At 42.4% G+C, this 27770-nt stretch overlaps 1 protein-coding gene across 1 annotated transcript in view; it reads left to right on the top strand.

Annotated features, from left to right (window-relative positions):
• The window catches only part of PHIP (pleckstrin homology domain interacting protein), an 863049-nt gene that overhangs the window by 624376 nt on the left and 210903 nt on the right, over positions 1-27770 (top strand). Inside the window, exons 27-28 of the mRNA XM_030199061.1 lie at positions 8723-8834; positions 9510-9571. Coding sequence (XP_030054921.1) covers positions 8723-8834; positions 9510-9571 — 174 coding nt within the window. The remainder of the gene's footprint in view (positions 1-8722; positions 8835-9509; positions 9572-27770) is intronic.

The following is a 27770-nucleotide window of genomic DNA, read 5'->3' as shown; positions in this document are numbered from 1 at the left end:
ATTGTTAACACACGCTTGAACGTGAGAAAAGACAAAGGGAGTGTGGGCCACGAGCCAGAAAGGCTGAGGGAGGGGGGCCCATGACCCTGAAGCTGTGAGAGGGGGGAGCAGGGAGGAAAGAGGAGGAGGGGAGGGAAGACAGGGGGGAGGTGGAAGGAGGGCGGGAGACAGAGGGGGGCCCCTGCCACACACTCTCACACAGACAGCCTCACTCTATGTCACACACACTCGCACATTCACTCTGTCTCTCTGACACAGTCACTGTCACACACACTCTCTCAAACATACACACTACGATGACAACCTTGCTAGCGCCCGTTTCAATGGTCTCAGAAACGGGCCTTCTTTACTAGTGAAAAAAACCTTAAAATAATAGGGAAAGCAATAAACTTACATAATAAACAAAAAGTGACTGTGGTTCACTCAGTGAGATAACAGAACACTATAAAATCATGAAATAAATACAGAGACATTGTATGTAAACAGACATATGAGGCGTATTTTCAAAGCACTTTGTAAGTCTAAGTACTTTGAAATTGAGCCCCATAATCAATTAAAGAATATATACCATAAAATCTTACAAAATTTCATTCATGGATACAGAGATAAATATCAGACAAAAATCTTAAGTAATAAAAAAAACATAATTGTACTATAAAATAACATATAGTACCTAAAACCATATGATATACATAAACCAAAGAAAAACCATACAACATAAAATCAATACATTATTAATATATCAGTTAAAATCATAAGTAAAATATAAACTTAAAAATAACATGCAAACAATATTGTTAGTCAACCAAATAAAATCCATATGCAAATGGAACTTGAACTAAAATGTAATATGTCACATAAAACATGAATAATATAGCAAAAAAAACAGTAAATACAAGAAGGCATGATAGAATAAATACATAGATTAAAGGAACACAGAAAAATCCATTTCTAAATTCAATCCTTGAGGAGTCATGGAATTAAACCTAAAAATAATTCTTTGCTCAGTACGCAATAGTAGTTGATCCATGTCTCCACCCCTCAAAGATTGTTGTGGTTTTGCCAAAACATAGAACTTATAATCATAAAAACAGTGGCCTGCCTGAATAGAATGTTCAACCAATGGTTTGTCTTTTGTACCTATGAATGAATTGCTGCTGCTTTTAGTTGTTTTATACATTTAAGGTGTATTAAATTGTAGTTTTTTTTATATCATTGTATCTGATGGCCTTTTATGTATTTATCTTACAGTTCATATTAAGCCCCTGATGCAGCCATTGAGAGGGTGAAACATGGCCATTTTGGGTGGTTAGAGGAATGTTGTATGCTGATTTTACGTATCTATGTTGAAAACATTTTGTTTTATTTTTCCACTTGGGTCTGCTTTTTTCTGCTGTTCTGGATCTTGCAGACCATTTGTGTGCTTTTTCAGATCCTCTTTGGACTCAGTGTCAGTCCAACCCATACTAGAGGCCCATGTACTCACTTTTGGCTGAGCATTAGCTTCAATGACTGAAGGGGTGTCGAGGTCAGTTCTGGTTGAGACAGTGTTGATATCCAGCCCCTCAGAGGAGGAATCTTCCTCGAGGTCCAGGTCCTGTATGGTTCCTTGGCACTTCCATGCACAGCCTGCCCATCAGTCTAGTCGCCTGAGGCAAGTGAGAACTCAAACAGAGGAATATTAACGTGAGTCTAATTTGGACCATTACTGGGTTTCTGAGGAAGTACATGAATTTCTCTCTGAGGAAGGATCTTTGGAACTTCCATCAGATCCCTCCCTGCCATGTTACAGGAGAAAGTCTCTCCCTGAGGAGCTTTCCTTCACCAGTTCAGTAAGTGAGGTTGTTCAGGCCGTTCCATTTAAGTTAGAGGTTGAATATGAGCCCAGGGTAGAAATGTTGAACTTTTGATGCCCCTCCTGGTCCCCTTATTTTGAAGATCAAATATCAGAGTCAAAAACGGGGTTCAGTGGACAAGCGAAGAGCAGTCAAAGTTAAGTGAAGAATTATACTTGGGAAGACAGCTATAAAAGAAATGGACAAGATATTCAGAGAAAAGGATGTGTCATAAAATACAAAGATAACTTGTTCAGTTTCAGAAGGGCAACCAAAACAGCTACGGACTTGTACCAAAAACTGTATGAGACTGAAAGACCTCAACATGTATACTCTACAAGAAAGGAAAGATGGAGAAATATCATAAAGGGAAATGGGACTTGATATACTGCCTTTCTGTAGTATTTTGCAACTACATTCAAAGCTGTTTACATATATACAGGTACTTATTTTGTACCTGGGGCAATGGAGGGTTAAGTAAGTGACTTGCCCACAGTCACAAGGAGCTGCAGTGGGAATCAAACTGGGTATATCAAGGCGGTAGGTATATCAAGTCCCATTTCCCTTTCCCTTTATGATTTTTCGATCATACAACTGTAAAAGCTGGACAGTGAGGAGGCAAGAAAAAAGACTTGAGTTTGAATTATTGTGTTGGTGAGAAGGTAAGATTTGCTTGAAAAGAATATTATGCTACAAAAGGTGTGCAAGAGGAAGACCAACAAACAGATGGATTGGCTCAATAGCAGCAGTGACTACCACCTTAGCAGCAGTCAAGCACATTGCAAAAAAACTGAACACTATCAAAGAACTGCCCCTCAGTGGCACTTAATTGGTCATATTTCTCCATCTTTCCTTTCTTGTAGAGTATACATGTTGAGGTCTTTCAGTCTCATACAGTTTTTGGTGCAAGTCCGTAGCTATTTTGGTTGCCCTTCTGTGGACATTCTCTAGTCTCTCTATATTTTTTCTGAGATACTGAGCATAGTACAGTAGGCAAAATCTAGCAAACAACTTGTACAAAGAAGATATCATCATCTTTTCTTCTGGTTATGTGGTGCCTTGGTCCACCCAGTTTTCCTTCTGGCTCTGACAACTACCTTATTGCCCAGTTTTACTCCCATGATATTAGACATTTATACTGAAAGTCTAGGAATCGGCCGACGAAACCCGGGTGGAGTCAATAAATGATACCATTGTACCTCCAGTGCAGGGAGAGGCAGGCGAACCTCTCCCCATGAGGGAACAGGCGAGACTTGCCCGACGGTGATCGCGTGTCCAGCTCTGCCTCCCGCCCGCCTGCCCACTTGTAGGAACGAGAGGTGACCGAGCTTTTCCTTACCGGAGACCACACGACCGTGACCTCGACTGTGCGCCCGGCCCCGACGCAACAACGTCCCTGCAGCAGCAGCATTGGGAACAGCTGAAGCCCTGGGAGTGGCCGCCCCCCTTCCCTCTGTGCTCCGGGGCCGGACGGCTGAAACAAGAGCCGAGGGATCAGAACAACAGGAAGGAGGGAGCACAGGGGGCCCGGGCACTACTCTAGATACCCCAAATTGGAACCTCTGCCTGGATCACGACCCTACTTCTCCCTGCCAGTCCGATCCATGTGCTTATCGAGAGGCTGCAGAGTGAGACTGGAACTGACTGATCCAGCAGGTGAGCAGCGGCAGCAGCTTTACAGGCAATCCTTTCCCTCCTTTCCCTCATAATAGGTGACACAAACCTACACCTTTAAGACCCTAATGCAACCAATACACGGAATTGCAAAGACTTCCTACAACTATGGGACCTTAACTTGCTTAATATGCAAGCTACACATGTCAAAGGTCACACAATTGACCTCATTACCTACAAACTATCCTTAGAATCACCACCATAAATTAAATGTAGCCCTACAATGGCGGAAAAAAGACACGCAACCCAAGCAAGAATGCATAACCTATACCACTAGAGGACAGATTGATCCTGTTACATTCTGGCAACAGATCTACAAAAATGAATGGATAGCACAGACAGACTCCAAACACTATCTCCAAAATTGGGACGACAGATTCAGGAACATACTAGACGAAATTGCACCACTACAAACAAGAACCACACGAAGACACAGCTCAATACCTTGGTTTAACGAAGAACTGAAAAAACTAAAAACACAAGTCAGGAGACTCGAACGCGCATGGCAAAAAACAAAAAATGAACATACACTCAAAGCCTGGAAACAAATGCAAAGGAAATACAAATATACAATAAGACAAACCAAAAGAGCATACTACAAAACCAAAATAGGACCAAACTACAAAGACGCACCTAAACTCTACCAACTCGTGAATAAACTAATAGACACCACACTGGTTACCACAGCCAGCACAGACACCCCATCGGCAGACCAACTTGCCAAATACTTCAATGAGAAAATTATAAAACTTCAACCCACACTACCACTCAATATCACTGAAAAATTTATGGATTGCCTGGACCCTACTCCCGGTGAATACCCAGCAGACCGAACCTGGAATGACTTCGATCTGCTAACCGAAGAAACCATCACTCAAGCACTCAACAAATTCTCCAAAACCCATTCCAAACTGGACATTTGCCCCAGTAGTCTAATAAGGTCCGCCCCCAAACGCTTCATAACAGAGACTTACGTCACACCTGAACTACATGCTACAACATGAACTTTTCCCCAAGGACAAAGGAAATATATTACTTACACCCATACCCAAAGACTTAAAGAAAAAATTAAATGGCACAACCAACTGGAGGAGTGGCCTAGTGGTTAGGGTGGTGGACTTTGGTCCTGAGGAACTGAGTTCGATTCCCACTTCAGGCACAGGCAGCTCCTTGTGACTCTGGGCAAGTCACTTAACCCTCCATTGCCCCATGTAAGCCGCATTGAGCCTGCCATGAGTGGGAAAGCGCGGGGTACAAATGTAACAAAAAAAACAAACAAAAAAACTATCGACCAGTAGCATCCATCCCCCTGATAGTAAAACTAATGGAAAGTATGGTAACCAAACAACTTGCCAATTACCTAAACAAATTCACAATACTACATGAATCACAGTCAGGATTTCGATCCAACCATAGTACTGAAACAGTGCTGACCATTCTCATAACCAAATTCAAACAACTAATTGCAACTGGAAACAATGTGCTACTCCTACAATTTGATATGTCCAGCGCGTTCGACATGGTCAGCCACCAAATACTCCCGAACATCCTAGACTACTTCGGGATTGGAGGAAACGTACTAAGATGGTTTAAAGGCTTCCTAACAGCAAGATCTTATCAAGTGATCTCAAACTCAAAAACATCAACACCATGGAAACCTGAATGTGGTGTACCACAAGGATCACCGCTGTCACCAACCCTTTTCAACTTAATGATGATACCTTTAGACAAATCGTTATCCAACCAAGGACTTAACCCGTACATCTATGCTGACGATGTCACGATATACATCCAGTTTAAACAAGACATAACCGAAATCACAAATGAAATCACACACAGCCTCCAAATAATGAACTCATGGGCGGACGCATTCCAACTAAAGCTAAACGCAGAAAAAACACATTGTCTCATCCTGTCCTCACAATACAACACAAACAAACCCAATACCATAAACACCCCAGACTACACACTTCCGGTCTCAGACAGCCTGAAAATTCTGGGAGTCACAATTGACAGAAATCTCACACTCGAAGACCATGCGAAAAATACAGCAAAGAAAATGTTCTACTCAATGTGGAAACTTAAAAGAATCAAACCTTTCTTCCCAAGGGAAGCATTCTGCAGCCTAGTACAATCAATGGTGCTAAGTCATCTAGACTACTGCAATGGCATTTATGCCGGATGCAAAGAACAAATCATCAAGAAGCTTCAAACCGCTCAAAACACAGCAGCCAGGCTCATATTTGGGAAAGCGAAATACGAAAGCGCCAAACCCCTAAGAGAAAAACTATACTGGCTCCCACTAAAAGAACGAATTACGTTCAAAGTTTGCACCTTGGTCCACAAAATCGTCTCTGGGGAAGCCCCGACCTACATGTCAGACCTTATAGACTTGCCTATTAGGAACGTAAAAAGATCATCACGCATATTCCTCAATCTCCACTATCCTAACTGTATACAAATCCACATACGCGACCAGTTTCTCATACATCTGCACGCAGCTATGGAATGCACTACCAAAGGCCATAAAAACAACGCAAGACCTAACCATCTTCCGAAGGCTACTGAAAACAGATCTTTTCAAGAAGGCATACATAAACATCCATCTTAAATACTAAATAATATTATACATGATTTATACAAAACCGAACTTTTATCGCATGACTGCTTAACCTCCTTCCTATTAATGATCAAGCACTACCACTTTAAACCTTATGTCGAATAGGGTCTCTCTATAGTCGATGACCTAATGTATGTTACAACCCAATTTATTACTCAGGAGCCTTCTTGCAATACCATAATGTAATCTTCTTTACCATGTATGTTTGCACGTGGTATATATATATACACCATGATCTGTTCCATATATAATATGTTCCATGCATGTTACCATGTATGTATGCACCTTAACGCAATACCATTTGTAATCCTTTTAACCAGAAATGGCAACCACCATTATGGCAAATGTAAGCCACATTGAGCCTGCAAATTGGTGGGAAAATGTGGGATACAAATGCTACAAATAAATAGGTCAGTGCATATCAACTCTTCTCCCCCAGTTGTGTATTGCTGTCTCAGATTTCTGCATCCCAGGTGTTTGGCTTGGCTCTTTTTGATACTGAATCTTGACTGCCACACTTTTAACCAATCCATGCTTTCTTAGATCCCTTTTAATTTTGTTCTGTGAGGGGGTGTCCACCAAGAAAAGGATCTAGGCGTCATCGTTGATGATATGTTGAAACTCTCTGCTCAGTGTGCGGCAGCAGCTAAGAAAGCAAATAGAATGTTAGGTATTATTAGGATAGGAATGGAAAACAAAAATAAGAACATTATAATGCCTTTGTGTCGTTCCATGGTGCAACTGCACCTTGAATATTGTGTGCAAGTCTGGTCACCGCATCTCAAAAAAGATATAGTGGAATCAGAAAAGGTACTGAGAAGGATGACAAAAATGATAAAGGGGATGGGACGACTTCCCTATGAGGAAAGGCTAAAGTGACTAGGGCTCTTCAATGGAGAAAAGACAGCTGAGGGGAGATATGATAGAAGTCTATAGAATAATGAGTGGAGTGGAACGGGTAGAAATACTAGGACTAGGGGGCACACAATGAAGCTACAAATTAGTACATTTAAAATGAGTTGGAGAAAATATTTCTTCACTCAGCATATAATTAAACTCTGGAATTCGTTGCCTGAGAATGTAGTAAAAGCGGTTAGCTTAGTGGAGTTCAAAAAAGGTTTGGATGGCTTCCTAAATGAAAAGTCCATAGACCATTATTAAAATGGACTTGGGGAAAATCTGCTGCTTATTTCTAGTATAAGCAGCATGAAATGTATTGAACTGTTTTGGGATCTTGCCAGGTACTTGTGATCTGGATTGTCCACTTTTGGAAACAGGATGCTGGACTTGATGAACCTTCGGTCTGTCCCAGTATGGCAGTACTTATGTAATTATTTAAGGCCCGTATAAAAGGTGCTGAGTTTCTTTATAAATTACCTATGTTGGAACTAGATCAAAGACCTTGCTGAAAATCCAAGGCCACCATATCCAGTGGTTCTCCCCCCCCCCCCCCCCCCAAATAAATAAATAAAAACTGTTCTGTCACCCAGACAAATAAATTGATCTGATTCTTCTGACAAGACATAACTCTTTTAAAGCATTGTGCCTTGTAACCTGTAATCTAGTGGATTCCAGAAACTGCACTATCCTCTCTGTTTGCAGTGAGTCTGTTAATTGACTTACCACTGACATCAGACTAACCAGCCTGAATTCCCAGACTCCTCTTTAGTAAACGTTCTGTGAAGAGGAACCACATCTACCGGTCTCCATTCTTCTGGAACCACTCCCAAGTTTATTGAATTTTGATGTCCCTTATCAAAGGATGTTGTCATTGACCTTTTTCAAAGGTCACTATAGGCTACTTTCAATTTTTAGATACATGCTTTAGGTGAATTAAGTTGTGGATGGCTGTAACCTACCCAAAATTAATCCTGTGAACGCTAAGTTACTTTTCTAAAGGTGTACTGAGATGTTGCCTGATCATCCATACTGAACAGTCTAGAAGAGCCCACCGTCTAATACTTTATTTCCAAGACTTATTAGTGAAGCAGTATTCTGTGTAGTCTGTAATGGACCTCAGTGGCAACTCGTTTCATAAGAGCCAGAATATCTTTTAGCTCGCCTTGCCTCTTCACCGGTCTGAGTTTTTATTCCAGTTCCTTATTTTAATTTTATTTGAATATCTGTTATATATATTTCTTGAAAATTTAACAAAAAGACTTAGCTTTAGTTGCAGTCATAAGTAGCGGGACCACTGGCCGACATGCGGCATGTTTTGCTTTTGCTGCATCAGGGTCCGGTCCATACATTGTACACCATAGTATAATAACTCCTGAAAGATGAGAGCCACCTGTATGGTGAATAGCCTCAGCTCAGTATGCAGCAGCAGCAGCAGCAGCAGCAATGTGTTAGAACTTACAGCAATTGTAGTGCAACATTTACGAATGGTAAATTATTCTTCATTGTAGAGTTTGTAACACTGTTTTATGTTACAAAGATTACATAAAATACAAGTAAGGCATCAAAAGATATTTGTATAGTGAATCATTGTAATCTAAAGCAAGTGTTGAGGTTTCTGTTGGCTGAAGTTTGCCTTCTGCCATGCTTGCACTGTGCCTGCAGGTAAAAGTAATATTTTTCTGTTTCTGCTCAGGTGATCGTTTCAGGTCTGTGATTGATGATGCATGGTGGTTTGGAACAATTGAAAGCCAAGAACCCCTTCAGTCAGCTTACCCAGACAGTTTATTTCAATGTTACAATGTTTGGTAAGCATTTGGTTTTCATATTTCACCTATTACAATTTAATTACTCACTTTAAAATTTCTGTAGTTCCGCCCAGTAAAATGTGTAATTGATAGGATCAGCCTAGTGTCTTGGCTGAATGATGCAAGAGATCTTGGCTGAAAGCCCTTTAGCCAGCAGAAGCAGTATTTACAACCTATGAAGGAAAAGAGGGAAAGAGATATTCACCCACTGGAAAAACAATGACATTTAGCAATCATATTCAGGATTACTTATACTGGATTTCAAAAGTTGCTATGGTTTGTAGGCACTAAACGAGAACTGTTGGCAACAGTGACTGTCCTAGATACACATGTGGTGGCTTTATAAAATTGAGATAATCCTACTAGATCGTTGTGAATGAAGGTCTATGGTATTTTAGCTTAATAGAGGCTGGTTCTAATTACTTTGTAAGCCCATATAGGCATGAGGTAACTGCCGAGCCTGACAGGGGTAAGGGAGGAGGATTTAGTAGTGGAGCAAAAGCAAATGAGTACAAAGAATGTACAAGAACTTCAACCTCATGTAAACGTTTTAAAAAGGAGAGTATGGAAAGATGTAGTGCTTTTATCATAATCTGCTCTTATGACATGATATAGACAACCTGAAATGTAAAAATGACGATTCACTTTTCATAAAATGTTTTCTTTTTCTTTAAGCTGGGATAATGGTGATACTGAAAAGATGAGTCCTTGGGATATGGAAGTTATACCTAATGATGGTACGTGCAGATATGCTATATGAATTTATGACATTTATATCCCGCATGATCCAGAGAGAGTATACTCCGTCCGGTTCAGTGTGGCTTACATAACAAACATTATTGAGAAATACATTATAGAAAGTTAACAGAAATTAAGGTACATCATGTGAAACACTACATAAGCTAAATATGATTTTATATTACATGAAGAGAAGTGAATTATTTTTAGTGTATTCTAATTGAATGTGGCTTATATAACAAACATTATTGAGAAATACATTTTTGAAATTAAAATATAGCATGTGAACTGCTGCAGAAACTAAGTATGTTTATACTAGCCGTTGAGCCCGTGAAAACGGGCTACTTTTGGAATGGGAGGGGGGTTTCCGAGCCCCCCCTCCCCCCGGAGTCGCTGCCGCCGCCCCTCCACCCGGCCCGAGCAGCACTGTAAACTTACATCAGCACGCAGCAGCAGGCACATCAGCAAAGCTGCCGTCGGGGCGGGCTTCCTTCTCTGCCTGTGTCCCGCCCTTGTGTGACGTAACGTCGGCGAGGGCGGGACAAAGGCAGAGAAGGAAGCCCGACGGCAGCTTTGCTGATGTGCCTGCTGCTGCGTGCTGATGTAAGTTCACAGTGCTCGGGCCAGATGGAGGGGCGACGGCGACTCCTGGGGAGGGGGGGGAGCGGTTCCGACGTCTGCAGCATGCCAGTAGAGACTTCCCTCTCTGTCCCGCCCCCATCATCACGTATTGAAGCGGGGGCGGGGCAGAGAGGGAAGTCTCTACTGCGCCTTTGCGAGTGAGTACGGTCACTCGCCGTTTATATGTTTGATTACATGAAGAGAGATGAATTGTTTTTAGGGTAGGGGTACGTCTTGGTGGTAAAAATGATAGAAAAGATATACTAATGATGAAGTTAGATTGAGTTGAAGAAGCTTCAAATTAATCTGGAACCAAACAATGTTATTTTCAGAGTTTATTAGTTACATTCAATTTAAATTTGATTGTTGTCATGAAAGGCTGATCTAAAGAAATATGTTTTCAGAAGACTTCTGAATGTCAGGTAGTTTGTGCATTTTATTATTTTGGGAACAAGAGTTCCAAATTTTGGCTCCGTGATATGAGAAATTGACGTTATGGATCGATTTGTAGCTCACATTTTTACAGTTAGGAAAATGTAAGATAAGATATTCTCTGGATGACATAATGACATTGCGTGATGGCAATTCGATGAGATTGTACTTGTAGAATGGTGCCAAGCCATATAAAATTTGGTGAATGAATACACATAATTTTTAGTTTCCAGCAGTTTTTATTAATGATCGCACAAAAAATTATACTTACATTTTATCAATTCCAATACAATCAACTAGCAGTCATAAGCCTCGATAAATATCAAATATTACATACCCTCATTAATCCTTTAACTTTTATCTCCCTCCTTCCCCACTTAACATTGCGTTCAACAGGTGTTATTGAGAACAAATTAACAATAACTCATTTCCCCTTTTCACTGTACCGAGACTCCGGCAAGGGGAGGCCTTCTAAAATATTCAAAAATATTCATATTCGGCTATCCCCTCCATCAGCTTAAACATGTATTCCCCCTCCCTCATATTTGTATGAGATACCAACAAATTACAGTGTGAACATTTTCTACCAAGCGCCTATCCTCTAAGACTCTGCACATGAATATGACTCCCCAACCACAGACCCCGTACTAAGCATGGCTCTCCATACCCAGATTCCCTTGTGATCAAAGACCCTCCCCCCCAGAACCCCCCCCCCCAACTCTAAATACCCAACAGGGAATAGCAAGCTCCCCCCCAAAGAAAGGCAAAGAGGGCCTGTACTCTGACGACCCTCCCCCCAACTAGCTGTCCCCCATCCCCTTTATAATAAAACACCCCAGCACTTACTAAATCCCCCCCCCCAACCCCCTACTGCCTCCTCACTGGTTTCGCCAACCCTCTAGTAGGAGAGTTGAAAAGCCCTTCTAATTACCACTGCCTGTGTCGGGAGATTCTTTCAAACCTCCAAGTTTATTGAGAATATGGCTCCGCATTTTGTGCGCCAATGAGTTAATGTACCCTTTCCAAGCAAGATAAAAGCTACGCTGGGTTTTGGGGCCCCGCAGAGAGTCCTGAAGTTCCATCAAAAGCAACGCATGAAAGCGGTTGCGCCAATGCCAAAAGGAGGGGGGAATTTCTCGTGTCCAATAAACTAATATACATTTTTCCCCATAAGAAAAGCCTTGTGGGCCAGTGCATTCTGATAAGCCGACACCCCCTCTACAGTCGCCTTACAACCCAATAGTGTGCACTCCGGCTGCTGTCTTATCGTATGCCCCACCAGCCCTGCTATATACCTACTCACTCTAATTCAAAAAGCTGTTATGGCGGAACATTGCCAGAAAGCATGATAAAAGTCATTATGCTCTGCCCCACATCATTTACACTGTGCAGACTCCAGGAAGCCCATATTATACAACCGCTGTTGAGATGTGTACACCCGGTATGTCACTCGTACCTGGCACTCCCGGAGTTCTGCACTCTGTGCCCATCCCTGAACCCCCCTCAGTCCCTTCAACAAATCCTGTGTGGTGATCCCTATCCTTAAATCTTTCGCCCACCGGTTCGCCACCTGCTCTAGGTCTCGTGGGGGGCTTATCTGTAGTTGTCTTTTATGCAATAATGATATCGAGGTGGGCTCTCCAGTCACCGTCTCAAACAACTCCTCCAACTTTGTCTTCAAATCCACCCCCAGAGGAACTCTGGGCAATGATACTATATAGTGCCTTACTTGTTCATACGCAAATCTCGCCCCCCAATCTAAGGTCTCAATTTGTAGTGCCCTCAAAGACTTAAGATCACCACTGGGCTCCAGTATGTCATGCAACAGCATGATACCTCGTTCTTCCCAAGCCCTCATGCCCGAGTTCCCCATCACTGGTAGAAACCGTCCATTCCCCTTTAATGGCAACAACCTGCTACATCGAACGTCAAAGGCCCACATCCTTGCCAAGTCTTTCCACCCCTCCTTCATAGGCCGTATCAGAACACTATTTCTCAGGTACACCGGTAGATCTTTCCATTCAGCGTGCAGTACATAGTACAAATGCAAAGGATTACAAAGTGCCGCCTCCATTTGCAACGGGGTGTAGGCCTCCTTTTGTTAGATCCAGTCTCCCAGATGGCGCAGTAAACACATCCTATTATAAAGCTTGATATCTGGGACCCCCCAGTACTCCAGTTCTCCAATTACCCACTAGGCTTCTGTAACTTAGCTGAGGTCTCTTTTTTGCCCAGAAAAATTTGGAAAGTAAACTTTGTAGAGCACCTAGATCTCGCCGCTTGAGGGACAGGGGCAAAGTTTGTAAAAAATAGGGAACAGCACCATGTTAAATAAAGCAATTCGGCCCATCAAGGATAGCAGCATCCCCTCCCACCTCCCAAGCATTTCCTTAGTGACCTCCATTAAATGCGTTATATTAGTGTTATAGAGTTGTTTAGGATCTCCTGTAAGTTGGATTCCTAGGTATGTGAATGCTCCCTGAGCTCTCTTAAATGGGCAGTTCAGTCTATCCCACTGCCCCTCCGCTAAGTTAATTGTCATGACCTCAGACTTATCTAGGTTAAGGCTGAATCCAGAGAAATCCCCAAACTCCGCAAACAGACTTAATAGTGTTGGGAGAGGTACCTGGGGCTCCTGCACCACTACTAAAAGATCATCGGCAAATGCGGATATCTTGAACTGCTCCATACCTATCTGGACACCTTGCACTTCTTCCATCCGCCGAATTTCTCGTATAAGGGAGGTCCAGTACCAACACAAAGATAAGTGGTGAGAGAGGGCATCCCTGCCTTGTTCCTCTAGCAATCTTAAATGTCGCTGATGCCATTCCATTCACCCACAGCTCTGCCATTGGCTCCTGATATAAGGCCTGAAGCGCTGTCTGGAAAAATCCCTCTATGCCATATGCCCTCAAAATGGCAAACATAAAGTCCCAGTGGACGCGATCGAACGCCTTTTCGGCGTCGAAACTAATTATTAAGGCTGGAGTTGATTGATGGTGTAAACTCTCTAATGCTGCCAAAATTCGTCTCATATTACGGGCCACTGACCTATCTCTGACAAAGCCCACCTGAGCCTCGTCCACTATCTTAGGCAGCACCCTTGCCAGTCTGTTGGCTAGAATTTTTGCTAATAGCTTTGTTTCATAGGGGAGTAAAGAGATAGGCCTATATGAACTAGCCTGAAGAGGATCACGGCCCGGCTTTAACAGTACCACTATTTGAGCCTTCCTCAGCGTATCGGGCAATACCCCCCGTTGCACATGCTGGTTAAATACCACCGTTAGACAAGGCGCTATTTCTGATTGCCAAGACCTGTTGTTTCTTTCTTTACAACATCCGTAAAATCCGCCCCTTTCTTTCCGAGCACGCTACCAAAACCCTCGTCCACACCCTTGTCACCTCTCGTTTAGACTACTGCAATCTGCTTCTTGCTGGCCTCCCACTTAGTCACCTCTCCCCTCTCCAGTCGGTTCAAAACTCTGCTGCCCGTCTCGTCTTCCGCCAGGGTCGCTTTACTCATACTACCCCTCTCCTCAAGTCGCTTCACTGGCTCCCTATCCGTTTTCGCATCCTGTTCAAACTTCTTCTACTAACCTATAAATGTACTCACTCTGCTGCTCCCCAGTATCTCTCCACACTCGTCCTTTCCTACACCCCTTCCCGTGCACTCCGCTCCATGGATAAATCCTTCTTATCTGTTCCCTTCTCCATTACTGCCAACTTCGCGCCTTCTGTCTCGCTGCACCCTACGCCTGGAATAAACTTCCTGAGCCCCTACGTCTTGCCCCATCCTTGGCCACATTTAAATCTAGACTGAAAGCCCACCTCTTTAACATTGCTTTTGACTCGTAACCACTCGCCTCCACCTACCCTCCTCTCTTCCTTCCCGTACACATTAATTGATTTGATTTGATTACTTCATTTTTTGTCTATTAGATTGTAAGCTCTTTGAGCAGGCTGTTATGATTGGGGTCTGAACCCCTCTCAAACTTACCTCTTTCCTGGGAGTCAGCTTCTTAGCTGGCTTCTGTTTCTTTCTCTGTCCTTTCTGAGCTGGCTCTGTCTCTCTGTGCTGGCAGCTTCCAGCAGCATGGGGTTAATTGTCTCACTATACTGCACCTGTGTGGGTAGTCTGAGTTGCTCTAACTCTCTTTGGGTGTACTGGCTTCAAGTGTTTCACGGTGTTGCATTGATGTGAGTTGGGCCTCTCTGGGTCAGTGTGCTTTTGCCTAGGTCTAGGGAGTGTGACATCATCTGGGAGGGCCTTGATAAGGAAGTGGGTTCTTTCCTTCAGGGCATTCGCAACGTTTGCTTCTGGCTACTTGCTTTAGGTCCAGGTTAGTTTAGTGCAGTGTGCACTCGAGACTTGTGTGTTTGACTTCCCTGTTTTCCCTTTTTGTTACGGTGTGTAGCACTGCTGTTAGTGCAGTGCTGGAGTTTGGTGCTGGGAGCTCCCTTGTGAGTGTTTAACCTACCCCTCTACAGACCCCCGTGGGATCCTTCCACACGGAGGTGTACAGAATTCCAATGACACCCCTTCCCATGGGTATTGGTGCTGGGGAGGCATCAGAAGGCTCAGTTCACATCCTATTCCCATGACCACAGCTTTCTGTCTCTTCGGATCTAAATAAATCTTTGGCTATTTATGTTCAGTGAGAAATCTTACTTGTGTGTGTGTGTTTTAGTTTGCAAAGTAGATAGAAGATAGAGAATAAATTGAAGCAAGGACAGAAACAGTGTAGTTAAAGAAATAGTCTTTTTAGTCTTACCAAATCAGACTTTAATCAGATACATTCATCAGACAATTTCTGGATTCAACTGACCGGAGCTCTGCGTCCTAGATGCGTTGGGGAGAACCTCCGAAATATGCTTGGGTGACCAGTCCTTATATACCATCTGGTCCCCATACAAGTCTATTGAGAGGGACTTTTTTTCTAATCTTGCTCAATCTATGAGTCATACTTTGCTGTACCATCTGTACCATCTCCTTTCCTGTTCTAGCTATTTTGAGAGATTGAGACATTTCCTTCTTTGTAAACATTTCCTTAGATACGGGTATCCAAACATCCAAACAAGAACAAAACAACTTTTTTTATGAAGATATCTAAAATTGGATATATCAAGTGTCTTTAATTTCTTCATTATGTGTGTTACACTCTATTTGGAAGTTGCACCAGGTTTCATTAGGACTCACCAAGAGTCCAAGCTCTCTGCTATAAGGCCATCATCTTGTTATCAGGCCTACTCAGTGCTTTTCAGCTGTTTAAAGCTATGTAGCTTGGCCCACCACTATTCCAGTGGATAGGTCTTTAGCTAGAACACATATTAACTTGCAGGAAAAGCAAGTCCTTGCTCAGCCAGTCATTGATTTTTAAACCTAGCTGGTATTTTTACAGCCTGAGTCCTAAAATCTGGCCTTCCACCCTTCCGGTGGGCATCCAGTGAGGGCCTCTTGCTGTAGTATAATTATACATGAGTAAGTGTGTAGGAAGCACCTTTTGTTGTTGGGGTATTTGGCTTTCCTGTTTGTTTCCTTGTGCTTGCCTCGCTTTTCCTCATGACCTGTGGTTAGCTGCTGTAGCTGGGTGCTTTGGAAGCACCAGGGTGAGAACCCATGTTTAGCTGCTGCAGCTTGGTGCTTAGGAAGTACCAGTGTTAGGTCTGGCATTTGTCTTCCCTTCCTTTTCCCTTGTGGTTTCTTTGCACTTCTGTTAGTGTAGGGCGTAGGGGCACCCCTGTTAGTTTCTGTTGGGAGCACTGCTGTTAGTGGAGGGCTTGGGAGCTTTTCTGTTGGTGCTGGGCTTAGGAGCACTTTTGGTCACTTTAGGAGTTTGGTGCACTTCAGTTACAGCTTGTTCTAGTCCTGGTCCCTGTGTCGTCCAGTAAGTCCTGTCGGCTACTCGAACCCAGGAGCTCAACTCTTGGGGGGCTTAGTAGCTAAGTGCAGGTGAAGCTGTGTGGACCATTCCAGTGTGCTCCAGTCCCGTGTTCCAGTCCTGTGTCCTCCAGTCCGGGGGACCAGTCCAGTGTGCTCCAGTCCAGGGTGTTCCGGTCCGGTGTGTGTTCCAGTCCGGAGGATTGCAGTCCAGTGGTTCCAGTCCGGGGGATTCCAGTCCATGTGTTCCGGTTCACTGGGCAGTGCCTGCAGTCCCTGCCGGTGTGCTTACCCAGTGTTGGTTGGTGGGTTTTGCCTGCTGCTGTCGCTCCTCGTCAGCAGCCCAAGGGCTCACGTTTGCTCCAGAGCCCAGCCCCGCGGGCTCTGAACCTGAGAACCTGACACAGGGACTGTCTTTCTTCTATGTTTGTGCAGCGCTGCGTATGCCTTGTAGCGCTATAGAAATGCTAAATAGTAGTAGTAATACTAGAAATTTATAAAACTCTGAGGATAGCCCATCAACGCCCGGTGATTTGTGTAAGGGGCTGCTTCGTGGAGGCGTGGGTATAAATGGGGGCCAGGAAGGAGGCAGGGTAAGAAACAAAGCATTGAGAATGAAAAAATAAAAAATAAAAAAATAATAATATTAGAAAAGCACCCTGAAGGGTGTAAGATAAAAATAGGCTTAAAAAACTAAAACAAAATATTATACATCTGAATTGCAGCAAGGCATATCCAGATGGCAATGCCAGTAAAAGGTTCCTTGAAAAAGACAAATGGAAGAAAAAACATTCAAAAGTGCAGACAAATAATCTACACCAGTTTTTCTCACAATCACTCACAGTGAAAGACAGAGAGATAAAAAGTGCAATAGTTGGCATTCCAGGGGTTATTGTGATAACCTGTTGTAAATAGAAAGGAATTAAAAAGTGGAGTGCATAATTTTCCTTATTCATGTCTGAAAGCTTCATCAATTCTCCGTTCAAGAATACTACAAATTCTATGATCAGCGCAAAATGCTCCCCCAAATGGCCAGTTCAAGGGAATATTTCTCGCATTTATTCCATATAACGGATAATGGTTATTAAATATTTCCTCTTTCTTAGACAAGGAAATAATGAAAAGCTTTCAGATATCACACACCATAAAGAGATTTCAAAAATGAAGGCTTTATATTCATGAAAAAAACTAAAGAAGTAAATGTCACATCAATTTAAACATTTTAACAATGAGCAATACATAGCATTTATTTAAAAGGGATCCCGTATAAAGTAAAATGGCATAAATAAGTCAGTAAAGGTATATATATATAAACATAAAATGAATATCCTCTGGGGATCGCTCATCCCTGCAGTTGATAAGAACTCCCCAGGGAAGGTATGCATAGAAGCAAATAAATAACTTGCTGACTCAGTTAGGTCATTTGTATGGTACCATAAATATACACTTGCAATTACACCAAGAGAAATATAAAATAAAAACATGTCACCTGTAATAGAAACAGAAACATTACACGAACACATATACAGAGAAATGGTTTCTGGATACTAAATGAGGAGCTGAGTATCATGAGTTACTGAGAGCAACAAAATCAGATCGGGTTCGGAATACACCTTGTCATTATGGGGTGGGTAATATTGATCCCTAGGTCTGTGGTCACTGCGGACGGCGTTGATCTGGGTTCACAAAGGGAATGACTGCCGTTCTTGCCGTTGATTTCAGCGAATTTGATTTCTAAGTCCATTTTGTGGAGGTAGCGCGCATTCCCGTGCATAATGACCGTATTGCTGACAGCGATAGCACTGGACATCTGGAAAGCGATAAGGACTAGGCCGGGAACGGTAGTCTCTAGGTCGTCTATTAGTGTCGGGTGGGCCTTTTTCAGGTTGAGACCGGCGGCCATGATTATCAGGGTAATCATTCCTACAGTCTCGGCGATGTGGGTTATCTAGCGAGGGGAGGTCACTCGGTCGTCTGCGGTTTCTCTGTGGCTGTCGTATCTGCATCCGGGAGACACGTAGCGATGGGGAGTCTGAAGGAGGTTGACGGTATTGACTATGAGGAAGGTGCCGGCATGGACATTCCATGGCGTAATGTCCCAATTGGAAACAACGGTTGTACTGTACTTCAGCTCGGTGGCTGGGAGTAGGCTGAGAGCGATAGTCCCGGCACTGATTGTTAGCACTAGGAGCATTGGATTTATGTGGAATGAGTGAATCGGCTCTTACAGGGGGCCGTCTACTAGGCCGCGGATTAAGATTGCCCTCACCAGGTATCAATAACAATGTCAGATCGACAGTGTCTGGGATCACATAATCTGTGATAGTCGATACCCATCTACTGAGGATCTGATAATGGAGATGACGGGTGGAATCGGGTGTGTATGTGTAAATAAAGTCTAATAACCTTTGCAGATTTTTGGTATTAAAGGTGCCCTTACGGGGCCACGAGAGTCCAGGCTGAAACTTATTCCAGGAATGCCATATTTGGCAAAACTTTATAAGATTTATGTGGTCTCCTGGGAAGTGATTTATCACTATCTCAAGAGGCAGCATAATGAATTGGGTACCAGAACTCTGGTATGGTAGAACACCGATATCTGGGTTGTGTCAAATTGTACTGGCAAATCTAGTCTTATACAACACCTATATCACTACTATCTGTTACTATTATCTCCACAAGAAATCCGAATATAAAATTGCCAATAGAAATCCGACTATGAATCCAACTAAAAATCACCAACTCCATAGATTATCACAACTAACGTGACAATAAACTACAGGTCCACGGAGGAAATCCGAAAGGTCACACCACCGTCTCGGTGGGGATACCTTAACGGCACACCCCCACTACTGTGTTACCCTGCGCCGGGTAGACAGATAGATATAAGGCGGGGGACACCGCACCGTGCAAAATCTATGCTAAAGGACTGAAATGTCTGTTCCGTCATTCCCTAACTACTCTAACCATGCTTACTAAATTCCCTACATTATTTATGACGAAATCTGGGTTAGTACCTAAGCTATATCCAAGTATTTACATGTCCCTAAAACTATGTTTGTGTTAGTACCCTAGCTGTATCTAAACCTTGTAACAATCCCTAACTAGGCACTGTCACCTACCATAGGGACAACACAAGAATTTGCCCCTGAGCAAATGGAAGCTTCGCAGAGCATCAGTCCCTGAACTCTATCTAACTGTTTCTACACTATATCAAACATCTTATGTATCTTCTGTAATAACTCCAAAAAAACTCTTATGCATCCTCAGTAATAAATCCAATAACTCTTACGTATCTTTCATAACTCAAATAACTTTTAATGTCTAGACATTATGTAGTCTGTCCAAAGAAATAAGAACTCACTCCACCATCAAAGTACTTGTACAAGATTTAACTACTCACAAAATGGATGGTAAAGGAATCCCCACAATTCGGAGAGACAGAGAACTAACATTTGCTCACAACCCAATATAAGCGTTAAAATTAATGAAAGTATTAAAGAAAAAAGTCTGAAGAGTAGGGATTATACATAGTCAAGAGCCCCATCATTGACCTATACACACCCCCAGTTAACGTTCCTAAGTGTTCTAGACTTAGAAATCCAGGATATACCCTGCCGGAATTAGGACAGGCACTCTCCCGACTAACCTCTAGATCAGTAATTAAACCCAAGCAACTGATCGACACCAGCTATAAGTATATCCAAGGGGGCCAAATATGCCAGTTACGCAAAATCAAACACCTCACTAGAGGACACCTTAAAACAGGTGTATATTCCAAAATCTATATTTTTAGTTACTGTCACCCCAACCACGGTTAACCTGCTTATGGCAGATATTAGTCCCAATATGGGGTGGTTTACCGCAATCCCAGCCAGTACCAGTAATTGTCAATTGTTCTAACTTATTGCAAGATAAAGATATAGAAATAGAAAAGGTATAGAGTATAGGGAATTGGAGTAAAAATTTCCCAACTTTAAGTTACAAAATGTAAACAAGGACCTGGCAATAATCTCCAGCCTGGAACAGCATCATGGCATCATGTCTGTATATTTACGTATATGAGGGACGAACTGTAGGGCACCTTAAGGGCGGCAGCCGATTCTGAAGACTTTAAGGATCCAGCTGCGAAATAAAAAATAAAGTGTACATATTATATGGCAAAAACTGGGCCTACCTAATTTGTAATGTAAGGCAGAAAATAAATTGTAAAGTTATGTTGGGAGCTGTGTATGGAAACAAAATATAGACATTAAACAAGACATGAAACTTCTACATACTATAAGAAGAGTAACAGGGGATAACCATATATGTTACTGAAACACCGATTTCAACAAAAGGCAAGAAAGGCATTGTAATATGTGTAGTCCGGAGCTATACCCCTAGAATAAATGAAATAAAGGTAAATACATATTAAATGCTTTTGGGGCGTGTACCGGATAGGTTGGAAGTAGCATCTAAACAGGAAAATATAAGAGAAGCATATATTATAATAAATTCTTAAACAGAACGCCAGAATCGTGATGCAAAGATGACAAGTTAATACCTATAAATATGACAAATTACACTCAGAAAAGGAACATAGTAAATAAAATAAACCCGGATGAGATGGCAGGAAGCTTTTGTGCTTAAACAGGTGAAAGGGAAAAAAACAAATTAAAACATGTGATTCGTACACCAAGAACTTCTAATGATACGGCATAAAACATACATACTAATCAGTGACTGAAATGATATGTCTAAATGATGACAAACAGAACAGCTGCAGCATGAGAAGGAAAGAGAAGGTGGGTTGGGTTATAAAGAACCAACAGGAAATAACTGAAGAAGGAAAGCAACACTGTATTCTCATGGCACGCAGCCATCATCTTCTCAACCGGAAAGGTAAAACATATTTTATATGCATATCTATTAAGGTAAAAGCTAAGAAATGCTTCTATATAGTACATAATACTTCTACTATCATATAAGTTATACAAGGGGTTATCTAGCTCTTAATGTAACAATAAACCATTGTAATTTCATGTGATTTGCTGTATTGGATCCGAGTTCACAATGCTGTCGAATAAAAACAGAAAACTTGTTATAAAGACTTACACAATTTAATTCATTATAGAACCATATTATTTAAAAGTGATTGTCATTCTCAGGACGTGGAAATATTCATCAGGAAACATTATAACATAGCTCATTATTACAAGTGTTTAAAATAAGCCAGTCCAGGCTGTATGCACTTGGAGGACGAAAACCACAATGCAAGCGAGGAAGTGCAGTATTTCCTGTAGATAACGTTATAATGTAGTCAGACTCGATTATTAAAATTATTAAAAAGCATCCTTAAAATGAGACTTAAATATGAGTACAATTTATAATTCTGACAATCTATAATACTGTTCAAAACCAGGATTCAAAAACCCATGTTTCCTGAAGATAAGCAGGCTTGTGGTATTATTTAAAGTCAAACCATAAACTAACACGATAGCACGGTGCAGGGGCTGTAACTTATATTTCTTTTAGACGAGTACGCCATTAAGACAGAGCACAAGAAACCTGAACTATATGAGTATCGGAAATGCAAAGCATATGAGAATCTTATCTAGAGGGTGAATAAGATCTCATATCTAGCGCAGTATAACACAAACAGTAAAATGTCCATATATAGTACAAGCAATAGTAGCTGATGGGCGGGGACAGCATAACGCCTAGCTTATAACAAGAGCAGGAAATAAGCTATAATGTCTAAACAGCAAACTGTAAAGATATGTTTCCTAATTATGTCACAATAAAGCCCCATTTCAAACTACTAGTTCAGGAAAACCTCAGCAATTATATATGAAATTATGCATAGCTAGGGAGAAAGAAACATCGGCTGGCATTGTCAACAACAGGAAATCTTAATATAAAAGTGAATTCAGAACCGATTACACAAGCTAGAAATGATCAAAAGCAAAAAAGCAAATAAGAATAAATGAACAGAATTAATAAAATAAAACCAGGTTGTAAATTAATGTTCTGGAAGGGTTAAAATCTGTCTTTAAGAAAGCAACGAACCAGCGCTGCAATCATGAAAGCGAAAGTAAAAGCATTCTAACACAATTGTTTATGCAGGAAAGTGGACGTAAAGGATAAGTATTTGGGAGGAATATATTTCTATTAAATATGCATAGCGTAATGCATGCAAAAAAGTATACCATAAAACTAAGTTACACCTTTATAAAACTGTATTTATGATAAAACTGACAACAATGCTGTACACCATTTACTTATAGAACGCAAGCACAGTATCACAGCCTTAATTAAAAATGAAAAACCCCTGCTTTTCACAGTAAACCTAATCAGTAGTTTACAATCTAACTTGCATCCTGAAAAGTTACGGGCAAGCAGTTCTACAGGAAATAAGTGCAAAATAATCATGCCGTTCAGAAACAATGGCATAAACTATGTCCCGGGGCCAAAAATACCTCATTAATAAGGGCTAAGTCATATTATCATGAAACTACATTGCAGACAGTCACTTCCATTACCCCCTTCAAGGCAAAAGAAATGCTGCATATGTGTGTCCAAATTTAAAAACGGACTCGCACGATTACAGTTCCCAATATTACATAGCAAAGTATCAATTCTAAGTCTAATAACAATAATCTATAGATATAAATGCTACTACTTTTGATACATTCCATTAATTACCCCGTAAACTTAATATACAAGAGTAGCGGCAAAGAGGGACAGTTTTGGAGGGAGGAAAATAAATAAAATTATGTAAGAGGAGAGCATCAGAGAGGAGGGCAGGGAAGAGAATAAAAAGGTGGAAGAGTCGGTAGAGCATCAGAGAGGAGGGTCATGAGGTGTATCCCAAGTATGGAGCGTCAAAGTGAGAGCCCAAAGCTTATCCAAGACATAAATAAGGAAAATAAATGACAAATCTTAAGCATTATTAATTAAAAATATAACATTGTCCCAAAACAAATTATAAATTAAAAGGGTGTGATAACAGCTACTAGGTCAAGTACAAATTTAAAATTACAACTGTAAAAGGAGAAGAAAAAGCATTAATCAGACCGGAAGATGGCCGTATAGTTTGACAGCCAGCCATAAGTTACAGTATAAAGCACTGACAATACATGAAGGAGAAGAGCATGCTTCTGAAGTCCAGATAGCTTAGAAAAACAAGTCACAGAGCCAGGGGACAGGAGAATGCTGTATAATGGACAAGAGACCTTTTGCAAGGAGAAAGTATAGGTGGAAGTGAGATAAATTTAACAGTCTTACAGCCGAGGCTGTGACAGGAGAGAGGGGGTACAGAAAAAAGTGGCAAATTCACTCAGAGAAGCAGTAACAACGGGAGCTTAAGGCAAACAACTGTCAGGATTAGTGCAGGACTTGGAGCGTAGTAACAGTTTCATATATAGTGAGTATGACAGAAAGGTGCCGAAAGTGGCAGAGACGGGGTCTATCAAACCCGGAAATGCAACTAAAGTGGCTACAGGGAACAGAGACGGAATACAGACCGGGACTTCTCAAGCGAAGATTTATAATATCATGAAAGTTTCAGACGGGGGTTTCCAAAGCTGGCAGGCATAGAAAAAATGTGGTTTAAAGCTGTATGACAGGAAGGAAGGAGGGGAGGGGAGGGGTAAGAGTGCCCATAGAGCGTGGCAGTAACAGAAAAATAAAGAAGCAAGACTTACTACGCAGTTTTAAGATTGAAATCTTTCACAAAGACGCATCAGGACAGTTTCAAACCGGGATGGGGAGAAATCAAAACAGAATCAGAGAGCATGTAAGGTAGAGGTTAAGTACCTCACGGAGGTTTAAGTACAGCGCAGAAGAAATAAGCACAGATCTGTAGGAGGGCAGGGAAGGGACACTCCCTCCGTACGAGATCTAAAAGCAGAAGTGTATAGGCAGGAAAGGAGGTGGGGGCTCTGTGGGCTGTCAGTGTTGAAGAATAGTTCAAAAAACACACAAACCAGAATGATTTCAAAGAAGAGATATAGGATTTCAGGGAACTGCAGTGAATAGGAGCTCAGACAAAAGTAGGAACACATGATCTACAGGTAGGGAAGGTGGGAAACATAACGGGGATCAACTTCAACATACACTGAATAGCCTAAAAAGACAGGAGAAGCTTCGCTCAAGGGAGGAAGGAGACTTAAGACACGAAATGTCAAGGCGTTAGGCTAAGAATAGCCAGCATGAGACTGCTAATGACAATCGTGGCGAAACAAGAAAAAACAGCCAGCATCTGCTAGGCGTGGTCTCCCAGCCTAGAACCTAGATGCCACTCGTACCCTTGCACACACCAAGCGCTCGAAAGGGACAGTGTATAGGAGATGAATAAAAGAAGAGATATAAGGGCACTTATCACATAATAATCGTTAGACAGACTCACAAAAGGACAGGAACAGAAAAACAAATGTGCCAGCCAAGAGCAGAAGGAGAAAGCGATAAGGGAGCAGAGGAAGAAGGCAGAAAAACAGAATAGTACCAGAGGAAGGGGTTAGTAAAGGAGCGGACTGAATACCAGTTCCCAGTACCCCTCAAAAGGGCACTTTTCACCAGGGTATATGCCAGTCCAGTGAAATAAAGGCAGAAGAATAGCGTTAGTAGACATACATAAGATACATAACGGGAATACACAAAATAGGCAAGTGAGACAGAAGGGAGGACGGAAATGAAGATACCCTCCTAGTGAACAGTCTCTACAGAAACAAAGAGACAGAGGACAGATGGTGCAATCTGTGAGCGCAATGCCGCACAGAGGTCATAAAGACCCAGTCACAAGAGCAATAGATAAAGGTAGACGGGAGAACAGGGCAGAGAGTATACGAGAGGACGGACAGAGTTCACTGACTGCGATAGGAAAGTATAACGGAAGGGAAAGTAGCAGTGGCTTAACCACAGAAAAGAGTGAAAACTTAGAGAGAGAAGAGCAGATTGCTATTATAAGGGACATGAGACAACGGGGAGGAAAATCTTGATCTTAGTGTTCCCCAAGATCTACAGACAGATAAACATGGGGAAGGCATTACAGACAGTAAGCACTGCACAGCCCTAATACAGGTGCAGTGAGAGGAGGACAGAGAATAAAGAAAGACAGAGATGGGGCATCATAGAACCCTTACAGGCAATAAAACAACAGCAGAAAACAGAGAGGGCAAATAGGAGAGGTAAGAACTGCAAGACATGGGACGGGGAGGAAAAGGAAAAAGGGGGAAAGCATAAGGTGAAAGGGAAGTCATGAGCAGCATCCCAAGGAGATCTTGGACGCATAGAATCTCCCCTCTTGCGGCCAAGATGAAACACAAAAGAAAGGAAAAGGGACAGGAAAGCATGGAACAGGGAATAGGACGACAGCGGACGGTGGTCACCACTGTTTAACCTACCCCTCTACAGACCCCCGTGGGATCCTTCCACACGGAGGTGTACAGAATTCCAATGACACCCCTTCCCATGGGTATTGGTGCTGGGGAGGCATCAGAAGGCTCAGTTCACATCCTATTCCCATGACCACAGCTTTCTGTCTCTTCGGATCTAAATAAATCTTTGGCTATTTATGTTCAGTGAGAAATCTTACTTGTGTGTGTGTGTTTTAGTTTGCAAAGTAGATAGAAGATAGAGAATAAATTGAAGCAAGGACAGAAACAGTGTAGTTAAAGAAATAGTCTTTTTAGTCTTACCAAATCAGACTTTAATCAGATACATTCATCAGACAATTTCTGGATTCAACTGACCGGAGCTCTGCGTCCTAGATGCGTTGGGGAGAACCTCCGAAATATGCTTGGGTGACCAGTCCTTATATACCATCTGGTCCCCATACAAGTCTATTGAGAGGGACTTTTTTTCTAATCTTGCTCAATCTATGAGTCATACTTTGCTGTACCATCTGTACCATCTCCTTTCCTGTTCTAGCTATTTTGAGAGATTGAGACATTTCCTTCTTTGTAAACATTTCCTTAGATACGGGTATCCAAACATCCAAACAAGAACAAAACAACTTTTTTTATGAAGATATCTAAAATTGGATATATCAAGTGTCTTTAATTTCTTCATTATGTGTGTTACACTCTATTTGGAAGTTGCACCAGGTTTCATTAGGACTCACCAAGAGTCCAAGCTCTCTGCTATAAGGCCATCATCTTGTTATCAGGCCTACTCAGTGCTTTTCAGCTGTTTAAAGCTATGTAGCTTGGCCCACCACTATTCCAGTGGATAGGTCTTTAGCTAGAACACATATTAACTTGCAGGAAAAGCAAGTCCTTGCTCAGCCAGTCATTGATTTTTAAACCTAGCTGGTATTTTTACAGCCTGAGTCCTAAAATCTGGCCTTCCACCCTTCCGGTGGGCATCCAGTGAGGGCCTCTTGCTGTAGTATAATTATACATGAGTAAGTGTGTAGGAAGCACCTTTTGTTGTTGGGGTATTTGGCTTTCCTGTTTGTTTCCTTGTGCTTGCCTCGCTTTTCCTCATGACCTGTGGTTAGCTGCTGTAGCTGGGTGCTTTGGAAGCACCAGGGTGAGAACCCATGTTTAGCTGCTGCAGCTTGGTGCTTAGGAAGTACCAGTGTTAGGTCTGGCATTTGTCTTCCCTTCCTTTTCCCTTGTGGTTTCTTTGCACTTCTGTTAGTGTAGGGCGTAGGGGCACCCCTGTTAGTTTCTGTTGGGAGCACTGCTGTTAGTGGAGGGCTTGGGAGCTTTTCTGTTGGTGCTGGGCTTAGGAGCACTTTTGGTCACTTTAGGAGTTTGGTGCACTTCAGTTACAGCTTGTTCTAGTCCTGGTCCCTGTGTCGTCCAGTAAGTCCTGTCGGCTACTCGAACCCAGGAGCTCAACTCTTGGGGGGCTTAGTAGCTAAGTGCAGGTGAAGCTGTGTGGACCATTCCAGTGTGCTCCAGTCCCGTGTTCCAGTCCTGTGTCCTCCAGTCCGGGGGACCAGTCCAGTGTGCTCCAGTCCAGGGTGTTCCGGTCCGGTGTGTGTTCCAGTCCGGAGGATTGCAGTCCAGTGGTTCCAGTCCGGGGGATTCCAGTCCATGTGTTCCGGTTCACTGGGCAGTGCCTGCAGTCCCTGCCGGTGTGCTTACCCAGTGTTGGTTGGTGGGTTTTGCCTGCTGCTGTCGCTCCTCGTCAGCAGCCCAAGGGCTCACGTTTGCTCCAGAGCCCAGCCCCGCGGGCTCTGAACCTGAGAACCTGACACAGGGACTGTCTTTCTTCTATGTTTGTGCAGCGTTGCGTATGCCTTGTAGCGCTATAGAAATGCTAAATAGTAGTAG

The sequence above is a fragment of the Microcaecilia unicolor genome, chromosome 3 (genome assembly GCF_901765095.1).
Source record: "Microcaecilia unicolor chromosome 3, aMicUni1.1, whole genome shotgun sequence".
NCBI lineage: Eukaryota > Metazoa > Chordata > Amphibia > Gymnophiona > Siphonopidae > Microcaecilia > Microcaecilia unicolor.
The sequence above is the reverse complement of the archived record's forward strand: the minus strand, read 5'-3'. Positions and strand labels throughout refer to the sequence as shown.